At 52.0% G+C, this 12,864-nt stretch overlaps 1 protein-coding gene across 17 annotated transcripts in view; it reads left to right on the top strand.

Moving 5' to 3' along the window:
* Stk32b (serine/threonine kinase 32B) overlaps window positions 1-12,864 on the top strand; it is a 332,979-nt gene that overhangs the window by 220,921 nt on the left and 99,194 nt on the right. For 14 of the 17 annotated variants that reach the window (XM_087187328.1, XM_013073058.3, XM_013073066.2 and 11 more), the window contains one exon: window positions 3,818-4,006. The exons of the other annotated variants lie outside the window; for them this stretch is intronic. In XM_087187328.1, coding sequence (XP_087043454.1) covers window positions 3,818-4,006 — 189 coding nt within the window. The remainder of the gene's footprint in view (window positions 1-3,817; window positions 4,007-12,864) is intronic. 17 annotated transcript variants of the gene reach the window in all.

Here is a 12,864-nt window from a genome sequence, read left to right as displayed (position 1 = left end):
ATTCAAGCCATAGCAGTGACATAAAAATAACTGCAGTGAAACAAAACAATGTTAGGAATTGCTGGTTATTGCCACCTGCCAAATGTACTGATCCTCTCCTTTGTTAAAAAGGAAGACAGCAAGTGTCTGAGATGAAGGAGATAGCAAGATGGAACTGAGCCTCCTCTTCTACCTAGTTCAAGGGATAAATGAGAATTCCTAGGAATAATTTCCTCACCCTTGACACAGGATGTTGAGTGAGGTCAGCATCACTTCATAACGTCACAGCTCAACCCCAGTGCTCTTCATGGTCCCCATTTGTAGGGGCTCAGTGGGTCCCACACCCTTCCTGGATCCTGGATCTCTTGCTCTCTCTCTCTCTCTCTCTCTCTCTCTCTCTCTCTCTCTCTCTCTCTCTCTCTGTCTGTCTGTCTCTGTCTCTGTCTCTGTCTTTCCTTGCAGCTGCCATCATTGCATGTTAAAATTGCTAGATCAATTCTTCTACTTTGTTTCCCTGGAACTTTTTGTTCTATTTTCTGGGATGTTTCCTTGACTTCATCTTCCACACCTTCCTATTGCATTTCTTCCATTTCACATACACTTGGTTTCTGAGAGTCTTCCTTTCTTATAACTTCTCGTGTTTTACTGACACAGTATCTCCCTCGACCTCTCTGAGAGTATTCGTCTCAGTTGTTTTGAAGTTTCCTCTTCCCTGTATTTCTTCTGAGTTTCCTGTGAAGTCCTTTTCTCTATTATTTTGCTCTCATCTTTTCACTTTGAAGGTTCCCCCCCTGCGGGTGTGGGTGCCTGCAATCCGCTCTGGGCCTTGGACTGGGAGTGGCATTGGCCTTGGCCTGGCTGCCGAGGATGTGGCAGCTGGACCAGGGGAGGGAGCCGAGGTCAGGGACCCCATTTAAGATTCAGACCCTGCTATATTGTACCCCACCTTCTCAACCCTCCACCCACTTCACCCACTTCCAGCTCGACCAGTGGAGGAGTGCAGAGACCCCACAGTCTGGAAGCAGAGCCCCCACTGCTTGGCCCTTGCATGCCCTGACCGCGGGCCCTGGCCATTTCCAGGTCTGGAGATGCTCAGGGATCTGGGCTGACTGGTTTCCTGGCTTCCCCAACATCAGAGCGTCCTCCACTTGGTCAGATCAGCTTCTTCATCTGCCTTTGTGTTTTGAACATGAGATGGGAAGACCTCATGCTTTGGTATTCAGGGTCCTCAACTCTGTGTCTATGAGGATGATTTTTATTTGTTTTTCAGTCCTGGGGACTGAACCCAGAACCTTTGCCCTGAGCTACATCCCCAGCCCTCTTTATTTTTTTATTTTGAGACAGGATCTTGCTAACTCAGTAAGTTCCCAGGCTGGACTGGAACTTACAGTCCTCTGTCTCAGCCTCCCCAAGTGCTGGAATCAGGCTCACACAGTTGTCTTGCTAGGGACTCATCCAGTCACAGAGTAGATGTGCCCTATGCCAAGGACTCTTCTGTGACACAGAGCAAGTCTGCAAACACCCTTGCATCTGGAGCACGGGTTCCTGAGGTTGCAGTGGGCCTGGTCCCCTGACCCGGGAGCTGCACTGACACCACTCAGGCCTGTCCCTCCCTGGTGGAATCCACACTGCCATCAACCTCCCGATGAGAGTGGGGCCTGGTGTGGTCACTATGGGGCTCCTCCCTTCCAGCTTCTCCCTGGTTCTCTGTCCTCACTTCCTGACCCTGTTCTTAACTCAGAGCCTCCTTTGGACTCGGGGGCCCCATCTTCACTCAGGTCAAAACCTCTCCTTGCGGACTCAGCTCCTTGGCCACCTCCTCTGGACCATTGCAGCTCTTCCTCCGAAGCTGCAGAGCCTGGAGTGCATGGACTTCTTTGTTGACTTTGCTGTCTGTTGGCCTTCTCTCCCTTCCTCTTCCTCCTCCCTCCAGAGGCAGGTCCTTGTCCCTTTGATGTGTCAGTCATTTGCCATGGCCAGGAGCATTCAGTAACCACACATTAACATAAGACTACTGTCACACGTCATCAGGGCCGGCTTCTCAGTGCTCCTGGGAGAAAGGAGCTGTGGGCTCCATTCCGGGTGGGGAAATGAAGCTCCCTTTGAGGACACAACGCCCCCTCTGCCGCCACCGCCGCCCCAGCCAACTCTGCCATCCGTGGGACAAGGGTCAAAGGATGCTCTATTCAGAACACTGACAAGACCCAGAGCCAGGGCCCTAGTTGTCTTGGAAAGGCCACCAACACTTCGATTTACCTCTTTTCTCTGCCATGAGGACACAGATCCCAGGAACTGTCACAGATGTGGCCATGTGTCAGCTTCAGACTGATAGAAAGGAAACGAAGCCCTGCTCACATTTAGCTGGTCTGAGTCTGTGACCACCCCCACCCCGTGTCTGTCCCTCAGGGCTCCCCTCCCTCCCAGCTCCCCTGCTGCTCCTTGGGCGTCCCCTGCCATGTCTCCCCCAGCATCCTCCATGGTGCTGGGCATGGCAATTTCCAGGAGCTGAGTGCACAGCTCAGGACAGAGTTGGGAGCCTTCCCTGCAGCCTACCCAGCACCCCCTCCTGAAGCTCCTAGCACTCAACTCCATGGGAGGGGACTGAGCACCCCCACCCCTGTGAGATCTTTTTTTCTACTCCATGGGCCTGAACCTGGGGACCCTCGGCTTCTACACAGTGGGATGTGACACAGTAGAAATAACCTCCTTCAAAGTATATCTGACTTCTGCCTAAAATTTCACCACTAAAAATTCAGACTTTTCAATTCAAGCATAGACAAGAGTTCTCAAATTAAAAATAGCAACAGAATGGGTTAAACACTGAAAATTTACCTTCATAAACTATGCTCCTGGACTTGTTCCCCTAGCTGCCAAAAGACCCATAGGAATGATTCCCAACCTCGATCGGTGGAATTTCATCACAGTATCTGTCCTCTCACACCAGCCACCAAAGCCTTCCTTGTAACTTTTCTTTATCAATTTATCTTTCATGTAATGCGTATATTTTAAAGGAGAACGTTAGAGCAGTATCTCAAAAGGCAAGCCAGCATCATTTGCTTTCAATAGAAGGTAACTATAAGGAAAAATAAATAATCACCAATCGGTAGTATCAAACTCTGGTTAGGTAGTATCAAACTCTGATGTGATGCAGCAGACCCGTGATTCCAGCCGCTTCCTGTGGACAGAGAACCCAAGAAGCCCGCTGCCCCTTTCCTGGGGGCCAGTGTGAAGGTGTTTATTATTCTGGTGGAGCGACGCCTCGCCAGACACTTCCTGCAGTAGGCTGTTCCGCGATCATCTCCTCCAGAACAGATGAAGATGAAAATGCGCTGGGGCAGGCTGAGTCAGAGCCACCCCCGCGCACCTGCACAGCCTGGGTGCCCCATTCAGCTCTCGATTCCCTCCTCTGCAGCCCTCTCCAGTGCTACCCGAGAAAGCCCAGCAGGCCTTTCAGAATGACTTGGAGAATGACGTGCAGGTGTGTTGCCTAGAAGAGATACAGGGCTTTGCTGATGTGCTGATATTACAAAGCGCCCTGCACCACTCACTAAGGCGAGCTTGATCCGGCAACTCCTGCCGAGCTCCCTCGTCCTGTGCAGGGTAGGGGAGACCTTCCCACCTTAGTGACCCACGCTGGCCGAGGCGCTCTGTGTACAGGGACCTCTTCCCGGGGCAGCTTCTCACCCAAGGCCCCCACGCCGAAGGGCCACCCCTTGCCTTCATGCTTTGCTCCCGCTGTCTTGAAATTATTTAAAAACTTGACAAGGGCCACATGTTGGTTCTGCCCTGGACCTCACTACCTATGTAGCCAATCCTGCTGTTACTTCTGGTCCTGTAGTCCTACATCGACCTACAAGGGAGGACCCAGCACCCTCCTGGTGCAGATGAGAAACCAGACCAGAGAAATAAAGATGGCCCATGGTCCCTCAGGGAAGTGGCACCTCCCACATCCCGGCCTTCGTCATCAACCTCCTCAACCCCTGCAGCCGGCTCCAGCAGTGGCAGTCCAGCAGAGCAACTTCGCAGTGTGAGTGGCCACGCCCATGCCTTGTTTTTCTATTTTCTGAGTCCCTCCCTAGCAGAGTGCCGGCTCCCTGAGCATGAGAACTGAGTGCTGCCTGGCGGCCTTGCTGAGTGAGTAGAAAGAGTAGAAAATTCCCACAACCCCATTGCTTGGGACCCTGTTGTTACCCTAGGTCAGGCACATCCAGCCCGTGACCCAGAGCCCATGTGTAGTCCTGGGCAGTTGGTGATGCAGCCCCACAAGGTCATAAGCTTTCAATGGTACTGTGTGATTTTTAGTGATATTCTTCATGACTGGGTTGTGTGATGCTTGAGTGTGGACTCTGCAGGCAACAGTGGTCGCTGTGTAGCGGAAGGGATCTGGTCAGTGATTAGTGCTGACCCAGCCTCTGGCGCTGGACACACACGCAGTCTGTCCAATCATAACTAAAGCGTATCGGGCATTACCAAGCTTGTGCAACTCAGTGAGTCAAGGGCAGAAGTAGCAGACAATAATATTGCTTTTTTCCTGTTTTTATTAGTACATATTTATGATACATAAAAAATACATTTATTGTGGAGAACTGGTATCTATTCATATTGCATCTTGATCCTTTTTATTTCCCCTTCCCCTACCCTCCCTCCCATGTCCCCCCCTCCTCAGGTCACCTTCCTTCTATTGAGGCCTTCAGCTGATTAGAGCAGACCCACCCACACGGTAGAGAGCAATTTACGATCCTCAGTGTGCAGGGATTGGATGTTAATCCCATCTCAAACACCACCATGCAACATCCAGAATTACACCAAATAATCCAGAAACGTGGTCCAGCCACGTCCACACATAAAATTACCAATCCCACTGTGTGACTCCCAGCAAGCATATGAGACTCCGGGTGTCAGAATCTTTATCTGTAAAATGGGAGTGATGATATCCTCTATGGCACAGGATGGATGTGGGAATCAAACGAAAAGTGCATCTTTATGCGTGCTGGGGACAGTGCCCCACAGCATGGCCAGTATGAACACAGGACCAGACTCACTCCCGCAGGGTGCCTGACTTCTTCCCTCTGGGCTACATCCTCCCTAGGGAGGGAAACATGAGAGGCTCCCCACGTTCCTCTCTGCCATCACCCTGAGAAGCATGATTCTCAACAGCCTAGAGGAAAATACTGGGATTCCCATGCTGGTCTCCATCCTGCTGCCCTCTCCACAACCCTCTTTCTTATTTAGAAATTAAGCATGTTCTCAACATCTGATGTATTCATTAAACCCTTGGTGTATGCAAGGCTGGGCTAACTGCTAAATGATGTTAGCATCATCACGTTGAATTCTCACCCTGACCCTTCCAGGAGGACCCAGTGATGGGTTCACTTTACAGATGAAGAAACTAAGGCTCAGAAAGGCTTAGAGACCCAGGGGTGGTTGGTTTCTGATAGAGTTAATGTCCCTTCCAGCCTTGACAGTCTGGGACTCTAGGATGCTCGTGCCTTTTGGCAGCAAGCCCTGTTGGATGATACTCAGAGAGACTGAGCCCTAAAAATAGCAACTCTTAAAATATTAACTCACTGAGATGTCTTCAACAGACTCTGCTTTGAAACTGGGGCTCCCACATTCCTGGGAAAATCAAGGAAAGGAAATCCTTCCCTCCACGGTGCCACCACGGGCCATGCGGCCGGCTGCAGGTAGTGTGTGCTGGGACATGTGCTTGTTTGCTCTCCCACGGACCTTGCCAGGGAGCCCCAGTCCCACACACGTGTGTTCATGCACTGAATCCAGAGGTGACTAACACCCCCTGCACGTGCCTGTCACAGCCACCGAGCTGAACGAGCCTGGCCTGCAGGGAGCCCGCAGGACGCAGCTACTGGAACACAGCCATCCTATCTGTTTCCCAGAGGAATGAGGGGCAGGATGGTCCCCAGAGCCTGTGTCTTAATAAGCCCATGCTGGAGTTGGAGATGAATTCCAAAAAAACACCCCAGATCAGCTCAGGGTAACCCTTGTTGTCCCATGGCTTAGTCTGTTTTCTGTTGCTCTAACTGAATGCCACAGGCTGGGTAGTTTATAGGGAACAGAGGTTTATTTAGCTGGAGGCTCTGGAGGCTGGGAAGTCTAGTATCAAGGGGCCAGTGTCTTGTAAGACCTTTTGTGCCGTAACATGGCAATAGGCAATAGAACACTGGCCAGCACCCTGAGAACTCACCGAGAATTGCAGCCCCTTCCATGAATCCGCCATCCCTGCATCAGTTTCACAAAATCAAAGTCAAAAATCCCACTAGTTTTATGTTTATGTTGCTCTCTTTTTTAAAATATTGTAACAAACATGTTAAAAATAAAGTTTCCCCAACATGTGTCCCATCGTAAAGTGGTGCAGGACTCTCCGTGGTCCTAAGATGGGCTGAGCAGAAGGTGACAGTGCTGCAGTGAGGAGAAGACAGAGAAGCAAGGACCCAGGGCACGGCGGGAGCAGGGAGCAGGGCCCACTGTCCAGCGCTGCAGGCTGTGAACACCAGGACTTCGGGGCCAGAAGGGCAGGGTGGATGGGACTATGCAGGGCCACATGCTGCTGGTGCCCAGGGACCCAGAGCGGACGGCATTGCAGTTCTCTCCTCGTGGGCCCAGGCCGTCATGAGAAAGAAGAACTGGACCGGGGTCTGGGTTTCACCAGTGTCCAGGTTCAGTGGGGCCTCTGGAGGTATAGCACATGGACTGCAGGTGGGCACAGTGCCAGGCGGGGCTGCAGACCTGGCCACAGGCCCCACTCAGTGGCATCAGTGCTGACAGACGTGGAGGGTCCCACCACACACCTGTCCTCGTGGGCACTGCTGAGGCAGTGAGGTACCTGAGAAAATGCAGGTGTGACTTGGTCCTCGTGGGGCATCAAGCAGGGCTTCTAGGAGGAGGTGGCACCCAGTAAAGAGCTGGCAGATGGGGTGGGCTGACTGGGGGCAGTAGGAACCAGAGGAAGAGCTCCGGGAGGCCGGGCAGTCGCTCAGGAACAAGAGCTGCGATGTATCTGTGATGTGCACAAGTCAGTCGTGTGGCTCTGCCCCTGACACCTACACCCTATACAGACAGCTGAAAAGAATGAATACCCTCTGTGTACCTGTGGGCTGGGTTCGAATCCTGCTTCAGCCACTTTTTCCCTATGCTGGCAGGGAAGCCTCTTCATCTCCCTGGGCTCTGCTTTCCTCATTTCTAAGAACACCAGGCAGTTTCTCTTGGGCTGGCAGGTGGATTCAGTGAATTAGATGGAAAGGGGCTTGGTGAGTGATAAAAATGCACAAACACTGGAGGTGGACGTGATCGTTGTGAAGTTGGCTTCTAATTTTTGCCACTTCGTGCTTCTCCCAAACTCCCTGGGGAGTGGGGGTGGGGTGGGGACGGGAGAAGTGACCGTCACTGCATGAGCACCTACCACATGCTAGGAACTGGGCCAGGTGTTACTCATGCACGGTTTCATTTCATCCTCACGTGACAGGTGAGGAAACCGAGGCCCACAGAGTAGCCCTGCAGTAAGGATCTGAAGTGTCACTCTCGGGTTAAAAAGCTGCATAGCTTCCCTGATCACCACAGGTTGTCTTCCAGCCGCTCCAGGGCATGCAGCTAGCTTCCTCCTCTGTGGCAGGTTTTTGTTATTCTACATCTGCTGCTTCAGCAGTGCCTGCCTGGAGAAGTTGGCGCCTGGGAGAGCAGGCTGGCTCCTGGACGGACCGACAGGTGAAATGTGGCATTCTAAGAGCAACCAGCAAGACATCACACCAAGCTGAGTAGGGGTGCAGGTGACACCTGAGCTGCTCGGGAAGGGCAACCCCCTCACTGTGCCTGAACAGCAGCATGGCTGGGCCCACTCCCCATGGAGGAGTTCATGGAGCCCACTGCCTCCGTGGACATGTCTGCGAATCCTAACACCCTCCAAGTGTCCAGGAGATGCGCTGGGAAATAATCAGCCATGCAGTCGCCTTGGAGATGGAGTTTACACCCGCCCCATGGAGGGTACAGCTCTGGAACCGACCTGATCAGCGCTGCCCGTGCTGATACCTGTTTGGCAGGAGAGACACAAGGAGAGCGAAGTGTTCAGCTCAGGTCAGAACTAGCCCAGCAGGCTGTGTGCACATTTTTAAAAATGCTCCCCAGCCTTTCAATAAAGTCACGACCATTTTGTCCACGTAGGATGTAAGCGTTCGTCCTTAGTCGACAGATTTAGAAGTTGGCAAATGTTGCACCCAGTGAGAAAGAACCAACCAGAGACCGATATTAAATCCACACAGGAGTTTATTACCAGCCGGGACCCGAGCCGAGCATCGGCTCGAGCCTCAACTGGGGGAAGACAAACATGTTTTATACACCTTTGAGGCCAACAGTTCCTAGGCCCCCCTATGGGATAGAACTAGTAAAGCAAGCAAAAGGTACAGAAGCAGAACATCCTGCTGTTAGAACATTTGTAAAACAATAGTTGATTAATTGTTATTTCTAAAGAGACTTTCTAAGGGGAGGAGGTTTTTAAGCTTCCTCCTTCTGAGTTCATCTAAAGGGCAGGCAGGTGAGTCAAGCAGCAATATGGAGTCTGTCTTGCTAACTAGGGTCCTTCAGCAAATACATCCCAGTGGACACTTTCATTTCTGAGATTCTTTTTTGAAACACAAAATTGCAGTCTGCCAACCGGTGCTGTGGGCACCAGAAGCCATTAAGGGGTCTTATGTAGAGGAAAGACAGGGTCAATTTAATGTTTTCTAAAGCCATTTGAGTCATATTAAAAAAGAAATGCAGCCTGACTTGAAGGGGTTGTAATAAATAAAAAGCAGACTGGAATGTGAATAAAGTAATTTTTAAAAGAATACATTCCTTGTAAGCACACTGCTTAAATGATGATTGCTTACTTTAGAGTTCTGAGAATCTTAATTCTTTTATAGCGCCCCCCACCACCACCATTCACGCAACCAGAGGACATTGATGGGCAACTTAAAAAGAGGTCAGATCTTTGCGAACATTTGATCTCCGACAAGTCTCAAGGGGAAGCTGGGACTTTACTGACCTTCTGTGGATAGTTTTTCCTTCACCCATAAAGTACTGCCTCCTCCGAAAGTCGTGTCGGGCTTAAGAGAGGTGACACATGAAACGTCCCCGCAGCGTGCAGTACTACATAGCCCACTACACATCGTCAAATGTGCTCGAGTGGCACCCAGTAGGCACGCGGGATGGTGCCAAGATAACCAGCACTGCTGGGAACATGGAAGCGTCATGCTGGGGTCTGTGCCCTGCACCCTGTCCCTGCCACCACGGGACACAGGAGACAGAGGAGTGGAAGAAGTGATAGTCGATGCGTAGTGATGCTGTCCACCTTCTTAATTGCTACCGCGCGTGCCAGTGTAGTGTGATTCCAAAACGTGGGAACCAAGTTCATTAGCTCTTGTCCCTCATCAGCTTGTCCCATTCTAGCCGACCAAGGCAAAGGTCAAGCAAGGGCATCCCGAAAAATCACTGCCCGAACAAGACCCAGGGAACGCATCTGGCCACCCTTCCCTGGCACCCACGCTCTTGGCTGGACCCCAGCACTGACAAGCGTCTGCCACTTCCTGCAACAAAGCAGCCCTGCCTCCATTGTGCCTGGCCCGGGGCCAGTTGCTGTCATAAGAAGCCTCTCAGCGAATCCTCACTGCAACCCTCTAGAGTGGGTGTTACTGCCTGAGGCTCGGAGCGGGCTGTGTGCCCGTCCACTTGGCCTGCAAGAGGCAGCCAGGCCTGGGACTCTCGCCCTTCTCCATCCTCCTCCCACCCCCCAAGTACCCCACCCCATGCCATATCCAGAAGGGCCAACTTTTCGGCTGAAAAACAGACATTTCACCAGCCTAGCCTGCCCCTTCCCCACCAGGGCTTGATTTGTCTTCAGGTCTCCAGGAGATTGCCAGCACGGAATACCAAGAAGCACCCACAAGGGACACAGGCAGACCTGTTCCCATGGCTCTCCCTGGCATCTCCTTTTAAAGTAGCCCAGCTGATGGCTTATGTGGGGTTTGACTGGAGCGGGGGAAGGAACCAGGTTTTGTAGCCTCTCCTGACCACTTTCTGTCATCACAATGTCAGCCTGCCCAGCTCTGAAATTATAGCCCTGTCCTCAGAAAACATCGCCACAGCCTCCCCCATCCACGTTGGGCTTCGGGTGCCCTTTCTGGATGCAAGAGCCCTGGTTTTCAGCAGGATGACGCTGGAGGCCTGAGATACAATCAGTGTAGAAAATAGGGCTGGAGGAAACTGTTCAAAGAAAGGCTCTGATAAGATGCTCAGCCGGCACAATGTCCTTCTCGCTCAAGGACTCAGAGGTTTCCCCTCCTCCATGGGGCTCTGTGGGAGTCGGCCCGGGAGTCTCCTGGGAAAGCGACCTAATTCACTCTGCTGACCTTCCAGACGGTGCCCCAGAGCTCTCCTGAGCTCCTCTGAGAAGAGCCACAGTGGTCCTCCCATGTCCCTTATTTCCATACTTCGTACACACCCGGAGCTGAGCTGAGCTGAGCATTGTACCAATGCCATTGCCTCCAACGGTCACAGTTACCCTGAGGGAGCTACTATTCTCCCCATTTTCATGATAAAGAAAATGAAGCCAGGTGTGGTGGTGTACATTTGTCATCCCAGCACTCAGGAAGCTGAGATAGGAGGGTTGCCATGAGTTTGAGGCCAACCTGGGCTACATAGTGAGTTCAAGGCCAGACCAAACTGCATAGCCAGACCCTATCTCAAAAAGAAAAAAAAAAAAAATTAAAAAGATGAAGAAAATGAGGCTCAGAAAAGTTGCCCAAGATCACATGACCAGTGTGATTGTTTCCTCTTGCTGCCTAACTAATTACCACTGCTGTGATGATGTCCTTGAGCCAGGGGTGAAGCCCAGATCTCCCGGGAACTCTGCTTGGGGTGTCCCAAACTGCAAACCAATGCTCCTCTTTTCTCTCAAGCTCTCACAAAGCTTGGCAGAAGGACTATGGTCCCCACTTTCTCGCTACTCACTGACTAGAGACCATGCTCAACTCCTAGAGGGGCCGCATGTCCCTCCAAGCCCCTCCTCCCTTGTGCCAGCGTGGGTCCTCCGAGCCAGCAAGAGAGGGTCTCCCTCCAGGCTGCTGGGACAGAGTCTTACAGTGTTGCTATGTGATGTAACCTGATCAAAGGGCCCAGAGTGTGTCACAGTCAGCCCATTTCTCCTTGTGGCCGTTTGCTGCCCAGGCAGCTCCCTGGGGTGTCCAGAGCCGGCTCTGCTGTTCTGAGAGGCCTCCTCTGGCCGTGTGGAGAGGTGGGGCCCTTCTGCGGTCTCTTCTCCAGGCCCTGGTGTCTTGTCTTTGAAGCAGTCACCTCAACTTGGGAACTGCCATTTGTTCACACGCCTGCCTCCCTCCTAAACAGCAAGGACCCTGTCAGACTGGGCTTACTCTGTGGTTCCCCCGTGACCACAGAGGGCCCTTGTGAGTGCTGTGTGCTGAGAGCCTCACAGAGGCACGTGTCCTGTACTAGATGCTTCCTCCACTCAGTAAAGGAAACCCAGGCAGGGATGACCGTGCTGGCAGGAGAGGCCTTGGTGTGGAATGCCAGGCCCTGTGGTGGTCTACAATGATGTAAGTCTACTCTCATCATTTCGGCCACACGTGCGAAGCCACAGTATGCCTGGGCCATGTTTCCTCAGGGCGTCTTGGGGACAGTCATCCCTGGATTCCCCAATTTCTGTTCCTTGGCTGCTTTGCTCTGATCTCTGTCCCTGTCTCCGCATGGCTGTCTGCTCCCCTGTGTCTGTGTCCACATCTGCAGCTCCTTTCTCCTCTGAAGACATGAGTCATCGGATTAGGGACCCACCCCGAATCCGGGATAATTTCATCTTCAGACCCTTAACTAATTACATCTGCAAAGACTCCATTTCCACATAAGGTCCTGTTCTGAAGTTACAGGGGCTGTGGATTTGGGGGCACACTGTTCAGCCCGTGCACAGGATCACACTTTCTCAGTCTCGCAGCTCAGCTGCCTGCCTTTGTCTTCCTGCTCACGATCTCCGTGGGTCACGGCCCTGACGCCTCCTAGACCACAGCCACAGCCTCCCGTCTCCATGCCCCGAACAAGGTCATCCCCATCTGTTATGGCTGTGTCGTGATGCCCCCCAAAGCCTCATGGAGTCGTAGGCGGGGCCTTTTCTGAAATCGGTTCATGGAGCAAGGCTAGGCTCAAGGGCACTAGGATTGAAGGTGTGAGTGCTGCCCACCCTAAGTAATCTGCTTAAGATAAAAGGGCCAGAGAGACGCTGTTGAGGGCCCCCTGGTTCTCCTGTTGCTTTGCTACCTTTGGCCCAACAGGAACTGTGGCCCCTCTGCCTTGGAGCCAGCTCCAGCCTGTTATGGACTTTCCACCTTAAAGGATGAGCTGAGCATTTGCTACTACATCATTTTAATTCTTGACAAGTCTTTCATTTCCCTGCTGGGAGCCACCCTGCCACCCTGCCCCGGGAGCCACTCACACTTGACACTGGGGCTTCTGGCTTTTGTTTTGATTTTGTCCCTTCTCGAGTTTGTGCCTCCCACGGGACTCCCTGGCCGCCTCTGCACATAATCGCTTTGTTTGCAGAAGATATTTTGTGAACTGGGCAGCAGGGGCCCTTTTACTTAATGCTCATCAAAATTCATGGGCTCCAAGAGTCACGATGAGACTAAACGTTTAAATATATAGGCCGAGTGTCTCTTTCCTCCCGAGGAAGCCAGCGTTTGACCTTATTACAGACAACCTCAGTGCGTTCTCGGGTAGAATGAGTATTTGATAAACTCTGGGTGATTGCGCTTTATTGCCAAGAAAGCTGTCATTAGTCTCAGTTACTTTGACATTTATTATAAACGACTGTGTGCAGCGTGCGTTTCTGCA

Source organism: Heterocephalus glaber, unplaced genomic scaffold, assembly GCF_053883595.1.
Source record: "Heterocephalus glaber isolate CG9 unplaced genomic scaffold, H.glaber_assembly_v1.0 deba00001509, whole genome shotgun sequence".
NCBI lineage: Eukaryota > Metazoa > Chordata > Mammalia > Rodentia > Bathyergidae > Heterocephalus > Heterocephalus glaber.
Note: the sequence above shows the minus strand (reverse complement) of the source record. Positions and strands in the feature narration are given on the sequence as shown.